General features: G+C 36.1%; 1 protein-coding gene and 1 long non-coding RNA gene across 2 annotated transcripts in view; one reads left to right on the top strand and one right to left on the bottom strand.

The window, feature by feature from the left end:
- The window catches only part of LOC111051261 (isoleucine--tRNA ligase, cytoplasmic), an 88,979-nt gene that overhangs the window by 13,693 nt on the left and 49,392 nt on the right, over positions 1–25,894 (top strand). Inside the window, exons 9-10 of the mRNA XM_039433290.1 lie at positions 2,504–2,704; positions 5,781–6,117. Of these exons, the coding sequence (XP_039289224.1) occupies positions 2,504–2,704; positions 5,781–6,117 (538 nt within the window). The remainder of the gene's footprint in view (positions 1–2,503; positions 2,705–5,780; positions 6,118–25,894) is intronic.
- On the bottom strand, positions 21,107–25,340 carry LOC120352492. Its single transcript, XR_005571873.1, has 4 exons — positions 24,849–25,340; positions 24,043–24,168; positions 22,654–22,714; positions 21,107–21,965 (listed from the first exon to the last, which is right to left on the bottom strand). It is a non-coding gene; the product is annotated as an uncharacterized LOC120352492 (long non-coding RNA).

Here is a 25,894-nt window from a genome sequence, read left to right as displayed (position 1 = left end):
GAGAAGACCAGGTGGTATCTTTTTCATCACAGAACCAGTACTTCTAAACGCTGCAACCAATTGGAGTACAGTATTTCGATCAGGCACTGCACCTTGACGTCCAACTCTAAAATATTGACGGAAAGAACGTTGCAGACTACGTTGTGACTACAGATTTATTGTTTCTAAAAAAAAAAACTGCTCGACAGCGAACACACGATGTTGTACGTACCAACGCTCCATGGCGACTGAAATGGCATAGTATGTGCCGTCTGCCAACATTCGTTCCAGGGCAATACCCCCTCCCGTTGACGAGTACTGGCTGTTCGAAAAACATTGCCTTCTGTGGCCGAGTACTAGTGGTTTGAAAAACATGCGTCTCCTCTGCCACCACTCTGTATTATGTGTTTGAAAAAATGTTAAAAGCGACAACTGGCAAACTGTTTTTCCAAACACTTAATATAATCTGCCATAACAATCATTATTGACAAATATTTTCTCAGTGTGGTCGCAGCTTGAAGGTACAAACAGTAGGGGCAGATTTCGGTTTGGCTTTTAGTCTCTAATCAGGTGGCAAACTTCAAACATCTGGATGTTATTGTATTGAAACGAGATCGATACATAACCGTTCTGTTCACTACCAAGTTCTATTATGGTTGAGTTCAAAGCCACTAATCGGTGAGTGAACGATGAGATCGGTGAGTGAACGTGGCTCTGAACGAAGTACTATTTTGTCTTTGAACGATGCATAGACTCACATGCAGCGCTAGATTATTTGGAATTGAAATCGGCCATTAAGGGGACAGCCTGGGAGATTATTACATACTAAAGATCTTGAAGATTTTTGTGATCTATAATATTACAAAAAATATATATTATATAATATATCTCGTGCTAAAATACCTCAATGGAACCTTTAATTTCAAGTAAGAGCTAGCATTGGGAAGGCATAGGTATTGTGCGTTTATACCTCTTCAAGGTATTTGGTCTAACTGATAAGAAAAAAATACGTCATATCCGGGGTTCGTTCACTGATCAGTTAATCGTACTTTTCCACCGATGGAAAAGAACGTAAATAGAGTAGCTGAACGTAAACATACATGGCTGAATATGAGGTTGTTTACAAATGATGGACTCCATTATAATGTATTTGGGAGCAGAGAAATGCATGATTACATAAATTCAATAACATTTATAATATTTTACAAAGCATTTAAAACTACTCCAATCACCTGATGGTTTTCCATTTTAATTGATTACAATGAAATAGGTTACGTTCTAGTTTTGTTTACAAAATATGATCAACAAGGGAAACATCTGTCAGTCACGACTCATGAGCAACCGTTCAGCCACAGAATACACACAAAATGGAAGGTATCAATCTAACCAAGATTTGAGTGCACCAAGACCACGACACATGACTGCATCATCTTGTTAGAAATTAAAACTACTGCTGTATTACAATGCTACACTTTCTTTCAAGATGGCGGATTATGGCGTCAAGATACTAGCCGACTTTCCAATCTGTGGTTCATCTGTGATCACTAATCTGTGATCAGGTTTTTTACTGAACGTAAAAAAACCCCGATGGAATTGATCAGTGGCTTTGAACTCAACCTATGTGTTCGGTTTACATGGAGGTCGAACGCGAGCGTGATCTAAACTGAAAGCAAAACATCGACCTGATCGTACCTTGAAAGCACCTCGGTTTAAAGGGAGATAGATCAGCTGTTCGTTTGAAATCTGAATGAAACATATTGTAATAATTGTAACCATACCCACATGTTATCGTGGATAAAATGTTCGTTAAATTTCGTTGGCCCTGAGAATGACGCTTTGATTGCCCAGCAACAGGTAGCAAAAATGAATTAGAACAATTTCACTAGCTTTCAGAGCCAAGACTCGTTTAAAATACGACCTTTTTGTTAGTTTGAAACAATTTTTGGCATAAAAATCAACTTTCTCATAATGTGTCTTCATTCCGAAAACCCCGCGTATGACGTGTATCATGGAGACACATTATATATTTTTGATAATTACCAATTACTGATTATTCAATACTCATTGCTCATTCGTCAATTCAACTTCACAAATAATATTATGGAAAACTGAAGACAGGTTCATCAACATTTAAAATCATGACATCATCCCTTTTAAAAGAAATGTTCAGCTGTTTCTATTCAACAACTGGAAACATGACAAATTGAAAACTTGAAGAATTTAAAATAGGTCTATAACCATCTTCGGTTGATCAAGAATCTATATGCAAAATTTCAATTTAATCAGTCCAGTAGTTGAGACGTGATGATGCGTCAAGCATAATTTTCCTATCCTGTACGTGTATAAGCCAGTTCTTTACTCTATTATAGTATAGATTTCAGAATAATAATTATACATTTATTGATTCAACCAATTATTTATTGAAATATTGAAAACTGAAGACAGGTTAATTTCTCTTCATAATTTCATAATTATTTATTTATTGATTCAATGATATATATTGAAATAATTTGTTTGTATACAGGGTGCCCGACTTCGTGAAGGAGAAACGGTTCGGCAACTGGTTGCGGGACGCGCGCGACTGGGCGGTGAGCCGCAACCGGTACTGGGGTACGCCCATTCCGCTCTGGGTGTCCGCCGACGGCGAGGAGATTGTCTGCGTCAGCAGTATTGCGCAGCTTAAACAGCTGACTGGCGTCGAGGTCACCGATCTGCACAGGGAGAGGTTAGTAAAGGCGAACGCACACAGACGGAGCAGAAATCTCACTTCATGTGTTCCAGAATCACAGTATACAGACAGTATGGAAACTTGGCTAGTACCCTGACGCAAAAATCCGCCATCTTGTTAGGAAGCGCCGCATTGTACTGTAATAGTATTGATGGAAGGTTCGGATCACTTGAATGATCCGGATCAATTGATCTCGTTCACTGCCACGAGCCAATCAGAAGACCAAGATTGGAACTTCCCAAGGTCACGTGACGTGTCTAGTATTTGCGTCATGTAAAAAGCATTGGTTAGATAGGCGTTTCATTACAAGTTTCCATTCTGTACCTATTCTGTGCCAGAATGCTGCATATGAACACAGACGTACATCTACATGATGCAGACGTTTGATTCCCACTCCGTCTGTCTGCATACGACTGTTGTTGTTGTGTGCGTTCGCCTTAAATAATATGATGTTATTGCTCTGCTGGTCAGAAATTAATACAAATGAAGTAAGGTATCAGTTCAATGCTTCCTAAACTAGAGAAGCTTCTAATGATGATTAATTTCATCTTGAATTTTATGTATTTAACATAGGTACTACCATAGAGAAACAATAGTGTAAGTAGATATCCCATGGTATAGGGCGTTTATGTCGCAACTTTTACTGTTATCTGTAGCCGATTACTGTCGATTTTTACTGTTTTGACCGGATAAGAGTGTATGAACGGCACAATATGAGAGACTACCAGCGTCATAAAGCTTCACGGGAAAGAACTGCGTGGACTATCGCCTTGAGATAACAGTAAAAGTTGCGACATAAACGCCCTATACCATGGGATATCTATTTATGTTATTGTTTCTCTATGGTACTACTAAGGCTGGGCTTACACCGGTTAGTCAAGACAAGACTAGTCACGTTTAGTCACAATACTTCACATAGCTGCTTGTGACGCAACACACACCGATTAGTCATTGCAATTAGACATGTCTTCATAAGCAACTATGTGAAGTATTGTGACTAAACGTGTCTGATCTTGTCTTGTCTTGACTAACCGGTTGTGCGCCTAGCCTTATTTTACAGAAAGTGCAGGTTTGACGTCCAGTTAGATCGGACTGCCCATAAATTAAAAATCAAAATAATTTATCATTATTATAGATTCCTGAATCTTGACGTATTAGTTCAATGGTTTCAAACTAAAAAACCGATGATAATGATCAATTCCTTGTATTTTGTATTTAGAATAGAGTATAAATATATTTTCATTAAATTGAAAGCGAGAAGATAAGATTTTGAAATAACACTCAGAATGAAAGTTGAGAATCACAAAAATATTCAGAAACTTTTGTTTGTTCTTTAAATGGTTCGTTTTGTCTGCTGAACATTCTATTAATGTGTGAACACACCCATAAGAACCAATAATGTTCATTTTCAACCCGACTGGGCATATTTCATAGTAAAACACCCATTAAACAATCAGCTTATCATCTTTAAATTTGTCAAATATGTCATCAACTTTGTATTGTTTCTAGCCATTGTATCATGTACTCCCTCTAACCTCTAACATTGACTTTTACCTGGTTTCAGCATCAATTGTGCCAACATTAGCTTGTCACCTTGTTAAAATTGAAATATCAAACTATCAAACTAAAAATATATTATCAACTTTGTACGGTATCTAGCCCTGGAACCGCGTATTCTTTCTAGTCTCTGACCATATTTTCTAGGTATTCTGATTCGAATTCGAGTGTCTTGTCTATTGTATTATATTGTATTGTATATTGTTTTGTATTGTCTATTGTATTGTATTGTATCGTCGTTGTCGATTGAGGTGCGTACAGACTTCTGTGTCATCAACACGCGCATTTCGCTTTTCATCAGCTGATGTCATGCGTATTATAACTGTATCTTTATGTTCCTGTACAAATACAAATATAATACATAGTATCAACTAATGAAAAGCGAAATGCGCGTGCTCGTGGCGCATAAATCTGTACGCACCTTGGTATTATATTGTCTATTGTACTATAATGTATATCGTATTGTCCAATGTGTTGTATTGCCTACATTGTTGTATTTAGAGTTTGGCAGTCAGGTGAAAATTGTACATTGAATTTGAAATGTAATTTTACTTTATGTCTTCATTGTGTAACCATATGTCAAGTAATTTGTATCGTCAAATATTTTCCATAATAACTGTTACATGTCCATGTCACGTGCCACAGAGTGTAATAGTCAGGAGTTTATCTTGCCAATTAAGTTTTTCTGTTCAGTTTGTCGTATCGCAATAAAGATGGAGTCTTTCTTGAATAGAATTTTTATTCACAATTCCCCAACATAATACTTCTATCAAAGAGAAAATATAGCATCTATGCTTCTAAGCTGTCAAATTAGATGTTTTGCCCTGTGTTCAAATCATCTAATTACCAGCTTGATTCCATGCGTCGAAAATAGTCCTATTAAAAGTAATGGGATATAGCATATGCTATATTTTCTCTATGCTACTAAGCTGACAAATTAGGTGTTTTGCTCTGTGTTCAAATCATCTATTTACCAGCTTGATTCTATGCGTCGAAAATAGTCCCATTAAAAGTTACGGGAATAATTTCATCATACATTATACTGGACACTTCTTCTTCCACTTCTTCTCAGCCTTATCCCACTCTGGTGGGTCGACGTTTCGGGTCAGGCGCTTCCAGGAGTCTCGGTCTAGTGAACATGTTTACTGCCACTGATATGTGGAGATCCAGCGAGTGTTCGACTGCTCGTTCCTTGTGCTATTTCTAGCCTTTGAATCGTGTACTCAGTCTAGCCGTCAACCTTTGACCTGTTTCACTTGGTTCCAGCGTCGACCACCTCACAATCCCATCAGCGCGACCGTGCCAACAAAGTGTTCAACTGCTGGTTAATTGTACTGTTTTTAGCCGTTTTCTGTCTAGCCGCCAACCTGACCTGTTTCACTTGGTTCCAGCGTCGACCACCTCACAATCCCATCAGCGCGACCGTGCCAACAAAGTGTTCAACTGCTGGTTAATTGTACTGTTTTTAGCCGTACTCTGTCTAGCCGCCAACCTGACCTGTTTCACTTGGTTCCAGCGTCGACCACCTCACAATCCCATCAGCGCGAGCGGGCCAACCGCCTCTCCGCCGCGTCACCGAAGTGTTTGACTGCTGGTTCGAGTCGGGGTCAATGCCCTACGCCCAACTGCACTACCCGTTCGAGAACCGGGCGGATTTCGCCGACCGATTTCCGGCCGACTTTATCGCCGAAGGCATCGACCAGACGCGCGGCTGGTTCTACACACTGCTAGTCATCTCCACAGCCCTCTTCAAGCGGCCGCCCTTCAAGAACCTCATCGCCAACGGGCTGGTACTGGCCGCTGACGGCCAGAAGATGTCCAAAAGCAAGAAGAACTATCCGGATCCTATGCAGGTTGGTCACAATTCAAATCTTAAAATAAATACTGGTAAAAAAAGGAAATTCGTATGGCTTTTGTTGGTGGGGAGTCCCTTGCGGGAAGGTCCCACCACCTGAATATATAATTTAAGCCGTCAATGGTCCTTACGACTGTCATACTTCAGCCAAGACCGGCAGTTTAACGTGCCCATCCGATAACACGGGAGTGATCTGGTTAAAAAACTTTTGATAATGAGAGGGTTTGAACCCAGGATCTCTACGCTGCTAGGCAAGCACTCTATCCACTAGACCACGGATCACTCCATAAATACAGATCGGTCGGAGTGGCCGTAGTCGAGTGGATCAGATGCTGGCTTCATGATTCAGAGGCCCGGGTTCAAATCCCGGCCCGGGCAAGATATTTATCTCGGGCCACTCCCGTGTTTCGGATGGACACGTTAAGCCGTCGGTCCCGGCTGCCTAAAAAGCAGTCGTTAGGTCATGTCAGAGGCCCTGAAATTGATCAGTTGCGACCTGAAAACTCTGACATCAGACCTGAGCCAGCCAGGTCACTCGATATTATTATTATTACTCCATAAATACTGGTACTGGCCGCTGACTGCCAGAAGATGTCCAGAAGCAAGAAGAACTATCCGAATCCTGTGCAGGTTGGTCACAAATTCAAATCTTAATACAGAGACCGGCATATTAATCTGACGATTTTGTATTAATTGTTATGTTTGAACCACTGTCATTGAAAAGGCGGGAATGTTGTACATTGACAGGTCTATTCTTGCCATTTCAGTAGCCAGTACGTTGTGGTCAAGTGAACATCAAGCGATTGTGATTGAAGCTTATTTTTAAAATAATGACTCAGTTATTCTAACACAGCGTTTATGTCGCAGACATTTCAATAATTTAAATCGACACGCGCCTGTTCCCAGTAGGAATACGATCTTGTTGTTGGTAAAGAATTCAAGGAACATGTTGTCCGCTTCAAAAACGAAACCAACAGGACGAAAACGAACCGCCTGAGAACGCCTGAGTAGCTGTTACACGGTCTTCACGACGTTCAGCAGCGAAACATGCTGTTGCGCTAGCCATTTCTGATCGAAGTGTACGACGAATTCTTCATTCCGACCTGAAATTCCATCTGTATAAGATGATGTTAGTGTAACAACTTAATGCAAATTATTGGGCACATTGCAAAGCCGCTTGCGAGATCATTCTCAAAAATTTCCACCAGGATGCCGTTATTCTTCCAAGTGACGAGGGCAAGGAAAGTAAAACACACATCATAATAAATCCGGCCATACTTGAATAGTAGGCCTATTATGACCCTCAAGAGCCACTAAGAGTAGGTCGTATGGCTTCTTTAAGCCACCAGCTGATTGAATTCAGTTTAAACGGCCCTTAGTAAGATTACTTCTAGAACCCTGTAAGGGTCGCCGTCTAGGTGTCACCCCGACTACCTGGTCATAGGCGAATACTTGTACCCTCGTGAAAATATACCATTGCCGTCAATTTGTCCCCCCGACTACTTGTCACCTACTGGACCAAAGGTGCCAACTAGTCATGACCATAAACGACAACTTGACACCTCGCGTCAGTGTCCCGCTGACTAGTTGTCACCTCCTTAGAAAGGAGACAAGTAGACGGGGATGGCTCACGTCAACATGACACCTTGCAGGCTGGCGTCAAGGTGTCACCCTGACTACTTGTCACCTACAGTGCACCAGTTGGCACAACGTACACCCCCGCGACTTGGGCAGGAGGGATCAAGCAATTATTACTGGTTATGATGTAGAATTGAATTCTAAGCACGTTTGGTTCAGTAACATTTTCCAGTCAAACGCACGGTTCGGGAGATATTCGCCGGCTTTGATATTTTTAGGACAAATTTCTTCGAGTTGGTTGAATGGTGATTTCTTGTGGTGAGGAATCGAGGTGATAGGTTGTCGTGACCGTAGACGACTACCTGTACCCTCGTAAAAATATACCATTGCCGTCAAGTTGTCACCCCGACTACTTGTCACCTACTGGACCGAAGGTGCCAACTAGCCATGACCGTGACAACTTGTAACCTCCTTAGAAAGGAGACAAGTAGACGGGGATGGCTCACGCCAACTTGTCCCCTAATAATCGGTTTTAAAAGGGGACAGGTTGACGGGGTGTCAAGTAGGCGGGGTGGCACCTAGTCGCGTTCCCCTCTAAAAGAGGGAGATGAAGACTCAAGGAATAGAAGAAGAATAGAATAACTTTATTCATCTAGAATCACAATTTGAAATAATTTCCATATACATTAGCAACAAACTATGAAAAATAATAATTTTTATTAATTTCACTATAAACTTGCAAACAGATAAATGTATCAATGAATGAATTAATCCATATAAAGTAACAGGGATATAAAAGTAAAAACTACAAAATAGAAGTCAGAACTGTATTTCTGAAGAAAAAGATCAAACAGATAGAAGGCAAAAATTAAAATATGTTTTAAACTGTTTTCTGAAATCTTGAATACAATCGTTAAAATATTTATTTCATTTGAATAGGATGATCAAAATTGCCAACTAATTGAGTTTTTTGAAATGATAATTCAACAGTAGAAAAATAAAAAATAGACAATAATTTTCTAATCCACCTCAAGTTACTAACAAGGTCTATAAATATAGGTCATGACACAATCCCGTGATGCATTGCAAAATCGCCATTTTATGAGGTTGTAGTGTTCACCAATTTTCAAATTTATCAGCTGTTATCATTATAGATCGAACAACATGATGTGTTATATTGTTTTAAGGGATATTGCTTGGCTTTGAATTGTAAAATAAATTGTTCCGACAGAATAATAATATTTAGATTCCAAATATGAACTGAATATTGTTGATTTTTAGATTTAACTCTTTTTGAAGTTGGCCTCGCATATTTCTGTCTTGTCCCAATGCCTTATGAATCATAATCCTTAAGTTACAAGAATAAGAACAATTTTTAATAATGCATAAATGAATAATTGAAGAATTTATTATTGAAATTTCATTATTAAAAAATTAAAAACCTGAATTCACATATTATCTGAACTAGAATATTGTTTTTAAAATGCATAATTTTGTTAAGAGCAAAATTGAATTAGATCGGATTTTCAAATGTACCGCCATAAAGACCCCATAAAATGGCCGCTCCATAAGGAACACGGGTGTCATGACCTGTATTCATAGACCTTGGTTACTAACAATAGACAAATTACTATAGACAATAAATTCACTTACAAACTAAAAACTAAACTAAGTTTACAATAGTTGGCCTTCTCAACACCCCTTATAGCCAACTGTTTCAATTTTTGAAATTATCATTCAACAGTAGAAAATTTGAAAAGAAACAATAATATTGTGATAAAGATTCCACCCGCCATGAACTGAGCCATGGCTTTATAAATTGATGAAGTATGATTATTTTTTAATGAATAGGGAATAATTGATGGTGGTATTAATATAGATTTAGTAAGGTTTTGGCTCGACAATTAGAAGAAATGAATTTTGAAAATTTTGATCTGAGCTATGGCTTAACAAAATGGAGAAGTTAGCAGCAATGTCCATTGAATGAATTATTAAGTAAGTAAGATTGGAGCAATTGATGTTAATATGATTAATAAATTTGATAACATGAGTTGAGCTATGGCTTGACAAATTATATAAATTAATATTAATATTATTTTTCCATGACTAATCTACTAATTGGAATGAGATGAATTAATTCATTCTTGTATGATTATAAAATCAGTAAAGCTTTAGTTTGTTAATTTGATGGAATTATTGTTAATATTCTTTGAATAGAGGAATTGTTGAGGTTTATATGAATATACTATTATTGTTTATATAGATAGCTATTTATTTATCTCTTTTCTGTATAGGGCTACTTGTAATATAGATATAAAGAAAATAAAAATCTCAGTACCCTTTTTTGAAAAATTTTATCACAACATGTTTCGGTCATTTATGCCATTTTCAAGACTTGAAAATGGCATAAATGTCCGAAACATGTTGTGATAAAATTGACTGAGATTTTTATTTTCTTTATATCTATAGCTATTTATTTATGCTTAATAGACCAGCCAGGGCTCAGCTTGTAGCGGATGACAAATTTACATTAAATTTTCTTACAAACTAAAAACTTAACTAAGTTTACAATAGTTGGCCTCCCAACTCCCCTTGTAGCCAACCCTAACCACCTTAAATTACCGTATTTGCTCGCATACAATGCACACCTTTTTCAAACATTTCAAATTTAAATTTATTGGACAAGAACACACTTTGAATCTTTCATGATATAGAAATAATCCAACGCAAATATCGTTGGTATGGTTTTCGTCATAAGTGAAGTATTCCAAATGAAAACACAATAGCAGTACCGTTTGTCATTTTATCATAAGTCAGTCATAGTTGTACATTTGTCATAAGTACAGTTTGTCATAGATGTTCACTATAATAGTGAACCTTAATCTTTTATCTTAACCTTATTCTTTTTTGAAACTTTTATTTGTAAAAATTTGGGAGAAGACAATTTTGGACTATGCCTGTTGTCTTCTCCCAATCATATTATATTTATTATAATTATGATTTGTAATTGTCAATGAAATAAATAAATAATCAGTCAATGATTACCAGTAAGTTGAAATTTTTCAACATGTTTATTTTTTAAATACAACTTCTAAATACGGTAAATCACGTTTTTCCATTCATTAATTGAATATTTTGTAGATAAATTTAAACTGTGTTTCGGATGAGAGCGATATTGTTACTTACATTTTGTTTATTCATGAAAACTTTATTTTATTTTTGGGGTGCGTGTTGTATGCGAACAAGTATGGTACTTACAATATACAAATGAGTTACATAAATTCACTTACTAACTAAACTTGACAAATAATAGTAAATGCCATAATTTATTAGACTTTTCAACTGAGACTAAAAATATACATCAATATATAACCATAAAAATATATAACTATTTCAATTGGAACAGGATAATCATAATAGCTTATCAACTCAATTTTATAAATGATTATTCAACTGTAGAAAAATGGCAAATAGACAATAACATTGGATAAAGTCAACCTGCTATGAGCTGCATGACATCACATTCAAGACATAAAAGTGAAAATATAGTATGCAAATCAAATAAAATGTTTCTATTGTCGTTCGCAATATTAATACATGTATCGACAAAGTCATGAAAACGTAGCATAGTCCTTAGTCTAAAGCTGAGATGAATAACAACATGAGATAAATAGAATTTAAATAATAAAATAAATGTACACTAGGACAGACAATAACATTTGGAATTGAATAAGAGAATTGATTGAAACAACAAATATTATATCTATACCAGATCAGCACTTCTAATAATTGACTCTGAATAATTATATCTGGATTCTCAAAGAATTCTTCAGAAGAATACTTCTTCTAGGCAACAAATAACTTATAATTCTACATGCCTGACATAACATTCAAGACATTGTCTCTTTTTTATTAGGGCTACTTGTAATATAAATATAAATAAAAATAAAAATATAAATCTCAGTGCCCTTTTTTGAATTATTTTATCAGAACATGTTTCAATATTGATGCAATTTTCGAGTCACTTGAATGAGATTTCAAAATCAAACAGTTGAGGGTCCTGCCAAACCCAAAGGTTTTTCGGCAGGTGCCCAGTTACAGGAAAAAAAATGAGTTACAAAAGATAAATAAACTTAGACAAAATGAATATTACACTTCAAAGATTTTAAGTAAAAAATGAAAGAAAACGAATACAAAATGCAAAAATAAAATAAGAAATATACATCAGATTTTGATACAGAATTGATAAAAAAAAGGGAAAAAATGAAAATTTATTTAGAAAGGAATGAAATAATAAGGAGAAAGGAAAAATTGTTTTACACAAGTAATAGTACATTTTTATCGTTGAGGCAGGCGGCAGTGCCAATAAAAGGAAAATTTTAAATTTCAGCCAGCAAAAATTGAATAATTCTAATAATGTAAGCATATGCTGTCATTTTTTTAACTTGACGTTTCTTAAATTATGTGTACGTTTGTAATATTATTAGTTTTATAAATTGATTGTGCTGTTATTATTGAGATACAACATTACACCCTTCTTAGAGTAATCACGAATATTTGGAGGTAGTCTGTTAGCTAGGTAGGGAATTACATAATGTAGGGATCTTCTACCATAAATATTATTGAATCTGGGTATTATTATTCTGGGTATTGAATATATGATTATTGTTTATATAGATAGCTATTTATTTATGCTTAATAGACCAGGGCTCAGCTTGTAGCGGGTGACAAAATTACAACAAATTTTCTTACAAACTAAAAACTAAACTTAGTTTACAATAGTTGGCCTCCCAACACCCCTTGTAGCCAACCCTAACCACCTTAAATTACCGTATTTGCTCGCATACAATGCGCAACTTTTTTCAAACATTTCAAATTTAAATTTATTGGACAAGAACACACTTTGAATCTTTCGTAATATAGAAATAATCCAACGCAAATATCGTTGGTATGGTTTTCGTCATACGTGAAGTTTTCCAAATGAAAACACAATAGCTGTACCGTTTGTAACTATCGACTTTTTCGTCATTATTTTGTAATTATTTGACGTTTATCATAAGTCAGTCATAGTTGTATATTTGTCATAATCTAAGTACAGTTTGTCAATGTTAACTATAATCAGTCAATGATTATCAGTAAGTTGAAATTTTCCAACATGTTTATTCTTAAATACAACTTCTAAATACGGTAAATCACGTTTTTCCATTCATTAATTGAATATTTTGTAGATGAATTATCATTAAATAGTGTTTCGGATGAGAGCAATATTGTTAGTTACATTTTGTTTATTCATAAAAACTTTATTTTATTTTTGGGGTGCGTGTTGTATGCGAACAAATATGGTACTTACAATAGACAAATGAGTTACATAAATTCACTTACTAACTAAAATTGACAAATAATAGTAACAGGCCATAATTATTAGAATTTTAAACTAAGCTTTTAGCAAAAATATACATCAATATATAACCATAAAAATATATAACTATTTCAATTGATCAGGATATTCATAATAGCTTATCAACTCAATTTTATAAATGATTATTCAACTGATTATTCAATAGACAATAACATTGGATAAAGTCAACCTGCTATGAGCTGCATGACATCACATTCAAGACATATAAATGAAAATATAGTATGCAAATCAAATAAAATGTGTCTATTGTCGTTCACAATATTATACATGTATTGATAAAGCCATGAAAACGGAGCATAGTCCTTAGTCTAAAGCTGAGATGAATAACAACATGAGATAAATAGAATTTAAACAATAAAATAAAATGATACAATATAAAATTAACAATAGGACAGACAATACAATTTGGAATTGAATAAGAGAATTGATTGAAACAACAAATATGATATCCATACCAGGTCATCACTTCTTATAATTAACACTAATATAAATGGAAAGAAAAATAAAAATCTCAGTACCCTTTTTTGAATTATTTTAACATGTTTCAACAGTCATGTCATTTTCAAGTGATATCATAATAAAAAATCATATATGGATGCTCAAAGAATTCTTTAGAAGAATACTTCTTCTAGGGAACAAATAACTTAAAACTCTACATGCCTGACATAATATTCAACACATATAAGTGACTAGTTTGCAAAAAGTAACCACATCACAATTTGTTCAAGATGCAACATAGATCATTCTAAGCATGCAATGAACCTGAAACATACTTGAGCAACAGAGCAATCGAAAAAATTATGTTGATAAAAACTGAACTTGTTCTAGAAAGATGCAACATAGATCATTCAGAGCATGCACACAGTGAACATAAAGAAATAGATGGGAGTGTTTAATAAGATGAGTTGTGATGAATCTGGAACATACTGCAACAGAAACAGAAAAATTGAATACAATGTTGATAAAAAACTCGAATAGTTCAAGATTAAACTATCGATATAATCACTAAAAGAATGCTCAGAATAAAAATAAATAAATAGCTTTGATCATGCGTATACGTATTTGAGAAGAGATACGTATTCAATGGACCTGAAACATACTTAAGAAACAAAGCAATTGAATACAATTGATATTGAATACAGTAATATAATATTGTAACAAATTGAATATTATTAATATTAGTAACTATTCATAAGCAAACAGTTGTGAACATTTGTACACTTGAAAAGAGAAGCCACAATGACCTGAAACATACTTAATAGACAAAGCAATTGAATACAATAATTGTAACCAATTAAATATTATTAACTTTAGTAACTGTTTACTTTAAACTGTGTAAACTTATAGTATAGAGGCTACACTTAATATAATATCAGCCTTAAATCTAAACTTAATTACTAATTTTTTCATTCTAATTCTCAACCCCCTTCCCGCCAACTAGCAAAGGCTAGAGGCAATATTCCCCATCCCCGCCAACTAGCAAAGGCTAGAGGCTATAATTTCCCTTTCCCCGCCAACTAGCAAAGGCTAGAGGCTATAATTTCCCTTTCCCCGCCAACTAGCAAAGACTAGAGGCTATAATTTCCCTTTCCCCGCCAACTAGCAAAGGCTAGAGGCTATAATTTCCCTTTCCCCGCCAACTAGCAAAGGCTAGAGGCTACAATTTCTCTTTCCCCGCCAACTAGCAAAGGCTAGAGGCTATGCTTTCCCTCCCCCGCCATTTAGTAAAAGCTAGAGGCTATACTTAATATTAATTCAGCCTTAAATATAAACTTAAATACTAGTTTCTTAATTCAGATTCTCAACACCCTTCCCGCCAACTAGCAAAGGCTAGAAGCAATATTTTCCCATACCCGCCATATCTTTTGGCAACTTGAATTTAGCCCCAAAACTATCAAAGGATAGTTTTGATCCCCCCATTCCCCTGCCAACCAGCAAAAGCTGGAGGCAATTTGAATGAACATATCTTATGGCAACTTAAATCTATCAACTTATAAACTAAGATTAGTGATAAATTTAGCCCCAAAACTATCAAAGGATAGCTTTGATCCCCCCGTTCCCCTGCCAACCAGCAAAGGCTGGAGGCAATTCGAATGAATATATCTTTGGCAACTTAAAACTATCAACTTATTAACTAAGATTAGTGATAAATTTAGCCCCAAAACTATCAAAGGATAGCTTTGATCCCCCCGTTCCCCTGCCAACTAGCAAAGGCTAGAGGCTATATTCCACTAACTTCAATCTTAATTCTAAACTTATATTTGTATTTTCTAAATACTAAAACTAAAATGCATGCAATTTAAGAATTTACATGGAGCTAGAAGCTTCGCTTTCCTATCCCCGCCAACTAGCAAAGGCTAGAGGCTATAAATTCCCTTTCCCCGCCAACTAGCAAAGGCTAGAGGCTATAATTTCCCTTTCCCCGCCAACTAGCAAAGGCTAGAGGCTATAATTTCCCTTTCCCCGCCAACTAGCAAAGGCTAGAGGCTATAAATTCCCTTCCCCCGCCAACTAGCAAAGGCTAGAGGCTGTACTCAATATTACTCCAGCCTCAGTTATAAATGTATATTTCTTAATTATATAATATAATTCTTAACACAGATAATTCTCACACCCCCATCCCTAAGTTTGCTGAAGGCACTACAATCTAATATTTGCATCGCCAGTCTCATAGAACAGAACAGACCAGGCCACAGTGTAACAGTACCACCTGCTCATCAAATTAGTGCTGTACTGAGCCCGCAACCATCATGAAGAAGCTGTGGGATCACCACAAAGGGCACTGATCAGAAATGAAATACTCGACTGACAACTGCAAATATCCTACGGGGACCCTGACAACTCAAAACCTATTCATGGTGATTGTCTTACTCCACAGCCATCCATAAACCACAATCAAACAGTGGCACATGTTCGTCCAGTTGTTGGCACGCGGAAATGCGATCTGCAGGTCAGTTGACTCTAACTTGAAAGCACCCATTGGACTCAGAACCAACCGGATAGAACAAGGCACTGCCGAAAGGGTCTTGATGAACTGTGTTATAATAGTAACCACCATAAACATCCCGGCCCTAGCTTGATATCTGTGTTAGAATAGGGAAGTGTTAGAGAATTCTATCCTGTCTAGATAACTGAATATATGAATACCAGATATCTCATACCACATCCTGTGATCCACATGTCCACTTTGGTAGTAGAGCTGCTCTCCAATGCATTGAATAGCTGGTGGCATCTCCATAATAATACACATGTATATCCATAATTATTGTTTGTTCAGATGGACATAAATCCTGTTGAAAGAGACAACAACAGTTTTATGAATAATCTTATACACAATTGATTGAAGGTTAACTGTTAATTCATATTTAAAAAATTCAATAGATATACTGTCTAATTTGTAAATTAGTTAAATTTAAATTTAAATTTTGACTAGTAAATTTTGAAGAAAGATTCAAGTTTGAAAAAAATAAAGTATGCTTTTAAAATTGTCTATGAACAATAAGAATTGATAATTTATATAAAAAATAATAATAATAAATAGGAGATATAATGTCGTGGAGCTTAAGTCTCGATATCCAGATGAGTATAAATTGAAAGAGTCTACCAACCTTTTGAAAAATATCTACAATGGTGCACTTGGATTCATTTGGTAGGCTAAGCTGTAACAAACTTGTAACGCACTTGTAAAACAAAGAAATTTCATATCATGTTGATAAAGATTTACAAATCTTAACTTGGACTAAACTAAGGCAATACCTGAATCAACAGGAGTGAATGTTTGTTCAAAACAGTATCAATAAGAGTTTCTTACTCTCAATCATACTCATCAGAGAACCCTTGAATTTCTCAAGAATATCTCTGATTTAAAAGTATCGACAAGATTTTGATAAATAGTTGCCAATCATAGATTGAACTTATCACTTAACTAAGGACCGCCGGGAGTGAATGTTGTACTCTACAGTATCTATGAGAGTTTCTCACTCTCGAAGATACTAAGTAGAGTAGAGTAGTAGAGAACTCTTGAATTTCTCAAGAATATCTCCACTTCCCAGCATCTCCAAGGATGATACACCCTCTTTGATGCAGAATAACTTGTGCACTTCCTCTACCGATAGGATAGTGTCACCTATAAAGTAAATTCCATGCAAGTTAAGACTTAAAGTAGGTTAGAAATAAGATTATCTCCAAGCTTTCACAAGATAGTGGTGATTTCCATTCTCCCCGCCATCTAGCAAAGGCTAGAGGCTTTACCCCGCCAACTAGCAAAGACTAGAGGCTATAATTTCTATTCCCCCGCCAACTAGCAAAAGCTAGAGGCTATAAATTCCCTTCTCTAAGGACCAAGTGATTGTTGTACTCTACAGTATCTATGAGAGTTTTTCACTCTCAAAGATACTCAGTAGAGTAGAGTTGTAGAGAACTCTTGAATTTCTCAAGAATATCTCCACTTCCCAGCATCTCCAAGGGTGATACACCCTCTTTAATGCAAAATAAATTGTGCACTTCCTCTACCGATAGGATAGTGTCACCCATAAAGTAAATTGCATGCAAGTTAAGACTTAAAAATTAGGTTAGAAATAAGATTAACCCCAAGCTATCAAAAGATAGCGGTGATTTCCATTCTCCCCGCCAACTAGCAAAGGCTAGTGGCTTTACCCTGCCAACTAGCAAAGGCTAGAGGCTTTACCCCGCCAACTAGCAAAGGCTAGAGGCTTTACCCCGCCAACTAGCAAAGGCTAGAGGCTATATTCCACTAACTTCAATCTTAATTCTAAACTTATATTTGTATTTTCTAAATACTAAAACTAAAATGCATGCAAATTAATAATTTACATGGAGCTAGAAGTTTTGCTTTCCTATCCCCCGCCAACTAGCAAAGGCTAGAGGCTATAATTTCCCTTTCCTCGCCAACTAGCAAAGGCTAGAGGCTATAATTTCCCTTTCCTCGCCAACTAGCAAAGGCTAGAGGCTATAATTTCTCTTTCCCCGCCAACTAGCAAAGGCTAGAGGCTATAATTTCCCTTTCCCCGCCAACTAGCAAAGGCTAGAGGCTATATTCCACTAACTTCAATCTTAATTCTAAACTTATATTTGTATTTTCTAAATACTAAAACTAAAATGCATGCAATTTAAGAATTTACATGGAGCTAGAAGCTTCACTTTCCTATCCCCCGCCAACTAGCAAAGGCTAGAGGCTATAAATTCCCTTTCCCCGCCAACTAGCTAAGGCTAGAGGCTATAAATTCCCTTTCCCCGCCAACTAGCAAAGGCTAGAGGCTATAATTTCTCTTTCCCCGCCAACTAGCAAAGGCTAGAGGCTATAATTTCCCTTTCCCCGCCAACTAGCAAAGGCTAGAGGCTATAAATTCCCTTCCCCCGCCAACTAGCAAAGGCTAGAGGCTGTACTCAATATTACTCCAGCCTCAGTTATAAATGTATATTTCTTAATTATATATAATTCTTAACACAGATAATTCTCACACCCCCATCCCTAAGTTTGCTGAAGGCACTACAATCTAATATTTGCATCGCCAGTCTCATAGAACAGAACAGACCAGGCCACAGTGTAACAGTACCACCTGCTCATCAAATTAGTGCTGTACTGAGCCCGCAACCATCATGAAGAAGCTGTGGGATCACCACAAAGGGCACTGATCAGAAATGAAATACTCGACTGACAACTGCAAATATCCTACGGGGACCCTGACAACTCAAACCCTATTCATGGTGATTGTCTTACTCCACAGCCATCCATAAACCACAATCAAACAGTGGCACATGTTCGTCCAGTTGTTGGCACGCGGAAATGCGATCTGCAGGTCAGTTGACTCTAACTTGAAAGCACCCATTGGACTCAGAACCAACCGGATAGAACAAGGCACTGCCGAAAGGGTCTTGATGAACTGTGTTATAATAGTAACCACCATAAACATCCCGGCCCTAGCTTGATATCTGTGTTAGAATAGGGAAGTGTTAGAGAATTCTATCCTGTCTAGATAACTGAATATATGAATACCAGATATCTCATACCACATCCTGTGATCCACATGTCCACTTTGGTAGTAGAGCTGCTCTCCAATGCATTGAATAGCTGGTGGCATCTCCATAATAATACACATGTATATCCATAATTATTGTTTGTTCAGATGGACATAAATCCTGTTGAAAGAGACAACAACAGTTCTATGAATAATCTTATACACAATTGATTGAAGGTTAACTGTTAATTCATATTTAAAAAATTCAATAGATATACTGTCATGGATTCTCTTAAAATAAAAAAAAACATGGTTCGTGTTGAAAGAGACTACACTTTTTTAATAATCGTATACACAATTGATTAAAGGTTAACTGTTAATTCATATAACAAAATTCAATAGACATACTGTCATTGATTCTCTCAAAATAAAAAAGTAAGTTCGATAAATATTTCACCAAACATTGATATAGATAAATAATATTATTATAGTCATGACTTGATATTAAATTAATTGTATCACAAAAAACTAACTAGTGAATTTTGAATAAAGATTCAAGATTTAAAAAAATCAAGTATGCTTTTCAAATTGTCTATGAACAATAAGAATTATTGATAATTTCTAAAAAAAATAATAAATAGGAGTTATAAAATCGTGGAGTTGAAGTCTGGATATCTAGATCAGTATAGTATGAGTATTACTAGTAAATTTTGAAGAAAGATTCAAGTTTGAAAAAAATAAAGTATGCTTTTCAAATTGTCTATGAACAATAAGAATTGATAATTTATATAAAAAATAATAATAATAAATAGGAGATATAATGTCGTGGAGCTTAAGTCTCGATATCCAGATGAGTATAAATTGAAAGAGTCTACCAACCTTTTGAAAAATATCTACAATGGTGCACTTGGATTCATTTGGTAGGCTAAGCTGTAACAAACTTGTAACGCACTTGTAAAAAAAAGAAATTTCAAATCATGTTGATAAAGATTTACAAATCTTAACTTGGACTAAACTAAGGCAATACCTGAATCAACAGGAGTGAATGTTTGTTCAAAACAGTATCAATAAGAGTTTCTTACTCTCAATCATACTCATCAGAGAACCCTTGAATTTCTCAAGAATATCTCTGATTTAAAAGTATCGACAAGATTTTGATAAATAGTTGCCAATCATAGATTGAACTTATCACTTAACTAAGGACCGCCGGGAGTGAATGTTGTACTCTACAGTATCTATGAGAGTTTCTCACTCTCGAAGATACTAAGTAGAGTAGAGTAGTAGAGAACTCTTGAATTTCTCAAGAATATCTCCACTTCCCAGCATCTCCAAGGATGATACACCCTCTTTGATGCAGAATAACTTGTGCACTTCCTCTACCGATAGGATAGTGTCACCTATAAAGTAAATTCCATGCAAGTTAAGACTTAAAGTAGGTTAGAAATAAGATTATCTCCAAGCTTTCACAAGATAGTGGTGATTTCCATTCTCCCCGCCATCTAGCAAAGGCTAGAGGCTTCATCCCGCCAACTAGCAAAGGCTAGAGGCTATAATTTCCCTTCCCCGCCAACTAGCAAAGGCTAGAGGCTATAATTTCCCTTTCCCCGCCAACTAGCAAAGGCTAGAGGCTATAATTTCCCTTTCCCCGCTATATTCCACTAACTTCAATCTTAATTCAAAACTTATATTAGTATATTCCTAATACTAAAACTAAAATGCATGCAATTTAAGAATTTACATGGAGCTAGAAGCTTCGATTTCCTATCCCCCGCCAACTAGCAAAGGCTAGAGGCCATAATTCCCTTCCCCCGCCAACTAGCAAAGGCTAGAGGCTATAAATTCCCTTCTCCCGCCAACTAGCAAAGGCTAGAGGCTATAATTTCCCTTTCCCCGCCAACTAGCAAAGGCTAGAGGCTATAATTTCCCTTTCCCCGCCAACTAGCAAAGGCTAGAGGCTATAATTTCCCTTTCCCCGCCAACTAGCAAAGGCTAGAGGCTATAATTTCCTTTCCCCGCCAACTAGCAAAGGCTAGAGGCTATAATTTCCCTTTCCCCGCCAACTAGCAAAGGCTAGAGGCTATAATTTCCCTTTCCCCGCCAACTAGCAAAGGCTAGAGGCCATACTCAATATTACTCCAGCCTCAGATATAAACGTATATTTCTCAATTCTTATTCTTAAGACAGATAATTCTCACACCCCCATCCCTAAGTTTGCTGAAGGCACTACAATCTAATATTTGCATTGCCAGTCTCATAGAACAGATCAGACCAGGCCACAGTGTAACAATACCACCTGCTCATCAAATTAGTGCTGTACTGAGCCCGCAACCATCATGAAAAAGGTGTGGGACCACCACAAAGGACACTGATCAGAAATGAAATACTCGACCCGACAACTGCAAATATCCTACGTGGACCCTGACAACTCAAACCCAATTCAAGGTGATTGTCTTACTCCACAGCCATCCATAAACCACAATCAAACAGTGGCACATGTTCGTCCAGTTGTTGGCACGCGGAAATGCGATCTGCAGGTCAGTTGACTCTAACTTGAAAGCACCCATTGGACTCAGAACCAACCGGATAGAACAAGGCACTGCCGAAAGGGTCAGGATTAACTGTGTCATAATAGTAACCACCTTAAACATCCCGGCCCTAGCTTGATATCTGTGTTAGAATAGGGAAGTGTTAGAGAATTCTATCCTGTCTTAATAACTGAATATATGTGTACCAGATATCTCATACCACATCCTGTGATCCACATGTCCACTTTGGTAGAAGAACTGCTCTCCAATGCATTGAATAGCTGGTGGCATCTCCATAATAATCCACATGTATCTACATAGATTTGTGTTCAGTTTCACTTCATTCCTGTTGAAAGAGATAACAGTTTTATGAATAATATTATACACAATTGATGGAAGGTTAACTGTTAATTCATATAACAAAATTCAATAGATATACTGTCATGGATTCTCTTAAAATAAAAAAACATGGTTCGTGTTGAAAGAGACTACATTTTTTAATAATCGTATACACAATTGATTAAAGGTCAACTGTTAATTCATAATACAAAATTCAATAGACATACTGTCGTGGATTCTCTTAAAATAAAAAACTAAGTTCGATAAATATTTCACCAAACATTGATAAAGATAAATAATATTATTATAGTCATGACTTGATATTAAACTGTATCAAAAACTAACTAGTAAATTTTGAATAAAGATTCAAGCTTTAAAAAATCAAGTATGCTTTTCAAATTTTCTATGAACAATAAGAATTGATAATTTTTTATAAAAAAAAATAATAATAAATAGGAGATATAATATCGTGGAGTAGAAGTCTGAATATCTAGATGAGTATAGTATGAGTATGACTAGTAAATTTTGAATAAAGATTCAAGTTTGAAAAAAATTAAGTATGCTTATCAAATTGTCTATGAACAATAAGAATTGATAATTTTTTATAAAAAAAAATAATAATAAATAGGAGATATAATATCGTGGAGCTTAAGTCTGGAGATCTGGATGAGTATAAAATGAAAGAGTCTACTAACCTTTTGAGAAATATCCACAATGGTGCACTTGGATTCTAGAGGTAGGCTAAGCTGTAACAAACTTGTAACGCAATTGTAAAACAAAGCAATTTTATATAATTTTGATGAAGATTTACAAATCTTAACTTGGACTAAACAAAGGCAATACCTGAATGAACAGGAGTGAACGTTTGTACAATACAGTATCAATAAGAGTTTCTTACTCTCAATCATACTCATCAGAGAACCCTTGAATTTCTCAAGAATATCTCTAATTTTGAAGTATCAACAAAATGTAGATAAATAGTTGCCAAATCATAGATTGAACTTATCAGTAAACTAAGGACCGCCAGGAGTGAATGTTGTACTCTACAGTATCTATGAGAGTTTCTCACTCTCAAAGATACTCAGTAGAGTAGAGTAGTAGAGAACTCTTGAATTTCTCAAGAATATCTCCACTTCCCAGCATCTCCAAGGGTGATACACCCTCTTTGATGCAAAATAACTTGTGCACTTCCTCTACCGATAGGATAGTGTCACCTATAAAGTAAATTGCATGCAAGTTAAGACTTAAAATTAGGTTAGAAATAAGATTAACCCGAAGCTATCACAAGATAGCGGTGATTTCCATTCTCCCCGCCAACTAGCAAAGGCTAGAGGCTTCACCCCGCCAACTAGCAAAGGCTAGAGGCTAAACCCCGCCAACTAGCAAGGCTAGAGGCTTTATCCCGCCAACTAGCAAAGGCTAGAGGCTTTTCCCCGCCAACTAGCAAAGGCTAGAGGCCATACTCAATATTACTCCAGCCTCAGATATAAACGTATATTTCTCAATTCTTATTCTTAAGACAGATAATTCTCACACCCCCATCCCTAAGTTTGCTGAAGGCACTACAATCTAATATTTGCATTGCCAGTCTCATAGAACAGATCAGACCAGGCCACAGTGTAACAATACCACCTGCTCATCAAATTAGTGCTGTACTGAGCCCGCAACCATCATGAAAAAGGTGTGGGACCACCACAAAGGACACTGATCAGAAATGAAATACTCGACCCGACAACTGCAAATATCCTACGTGGACCCTGACAACTCAAACCCAATTCAAGGTGATTGTCTTACTCCACAGCCATCCATAAACCACAATCAAACAGTGGCACATGTTCGTCCAGTTGTTGGCACGCGGAAATGCGATCTGCAGGTCAGTTGACTCTAACTTGAAAGCACCCATTGGACTCAGAACCAACCGGATAGAACAAGGCACTGCCGAAAGGGTCAGGATTAACTGTGTCATAATAGTAACCACCTTAAACATCCCGGCCCTAGCTTGATATCTGTGTTAGAATAGGGAAGTGTTAGAGAATTCTATCCTGTCTTAATAACTGAATATATGTGTACCAGATATCTCATACCACATCCTGTGATCCACATGTCCACTTTGGTAGAAGAACTGCTCTCCAATGCATTGAATAGCTGGTGGCATCTCCATAATAATCCACATGTATCTACATAGATTTGTGTTCAGTTTCACTTCATTCCTGTTGAAAGAGATAACAGTTTTATGAATAATATTATACACAATTGATGGAAGGTTAACTGTTAATTCATATAACAAAATTCAATAGATATACTGTCATGGATTCTCTTAAAATAAAAAAACATGGTTCGTGTTGAAAGAGACTACATTTTTTAATAATCGTATACACAATTGATTAAAGGTCAACTGTTAATTCATAATACAAAATTCAATAGACATACTGTCGTGGATTCTCTTAAAACAAAAAACTAAGTTCGATAAATATTTCACCAAACATTGATAAAGATAAATAATATTATTATAGTCATGACTTGATATTAAACTGTATCAAAAACTAACTAGTAAATTTTGAATAAAGATTCAAGCTTTAAAAAATCAAGTATGCTTTTCAAATTTTCTATGAACAATAAGAATTGATAATTTCTAAAAAAATGAATAAATATGAGTTATAATATCGTGGAGTAGAAGTCTGAATATCTAGATGAGTATAGTATGAGTGACTAGTAAATTTTGAATAAAGATTCAAGTTTGAAAAAAATTAAGTATGCTTATCAAATTGTCTATGAACAATAAGAATTGATAATTTTTTATAAAAAAAAAATAATAATAAATAGGAGATATAATATCGTGGAGCTTAAGTCTGGAGATCTGGATGAGTATAAAATGAAAGAGTCTACTAACCTTTTGAGAAATATCCACAATGGTGCACTTGGATTCTAGAGGTAGGCTAAGCTGTAACAAACTTGTAACGCAATTGTAAAACAAAGCAATTTTATATAATTTTGATGAAGATTTACAAATCTTAACTTGGACTAAACAAAGGCAATACCTGAATGAACAGGAGTGAACGTTTGTACAATACAGTATCAATAAGAGTTTCTTACTCTCAATCATACTCATCAGAGAACCCTTGAATTTCTCAAGAATATCTCTAATTTTGAAGTATCAACAAAATGTAGATAAATAGTTGCCAAATCATAGATTGAACTTATCAGTAAACTAAGGACCGCCAGGAGTGAATGTTGTACTCTACAGTATCTATGAGAGTTTCTCACTCTCAAAGATACTCAGTAGAGTAGAGTAGTAGAGAACTCTTGAATTTCTCAAGAATATCTCCACTTCCCAGCATCTCCAAGGGTGATACACCCTCTTTGATGCAAAATAACTTGTGCACTTCCTGTACTGAGCCCGCAACCATCATGAAAAAGGTGTGGGACCACCACAAAGGACACTGATCAGAAATGAAATACTCGACCCGACAACTGCAAATATCCTACGTGGACCCTGACAACTCAAACCCAATTCAAGGTGATTGTCTTACTCCACAGCCATCCATAAACCACAATCAAACAGTGGCACATGTTCGTCCAGTTGTTGGCACGCGGAAATGCGATCTGCAGGTCAGTTGACTCTAACTTGAAAGCACCCATTGGACTCAGAACCAACCGGATAGAACAAGGCACTGCCGAAAGGGTCAGGATTAACTGTGTCATAATAGTAACCACCTTAAACATCCCGGCCCTAGCTTGATATCTGTGTTAGAATAGGGAAGTGTTAGAGAATTCTATCCTGTCTTAATAACTGAATATATGTGTACCAGATATCTCATACCACATCCTGTGATCCACATGTCCACTTTGGTAGAAGAACTGCTCTCCAATGCATTGAATAGCTGGTGGCATCTCCATAATAATCCACATGTATCTACATAGATTTGTGTTCAGTTT

This window comes from Nilaparvata lugens, chromosome 7, assembly GCF_014356525.2.
Source record: "Nilaparvata lugens isolate BPH chromosome 7, ASM1435652v1, whole genome shotgun sequence".
NCBI lineage: Eukaryota > Metazoa > Arthropoda > Insecta > Hemiptera > Delphacidae > Nilaparvata > Nilaparvata lugens.
This window is presented reverse-complemented; position numbering and strand designations above follow the sequence as displayed.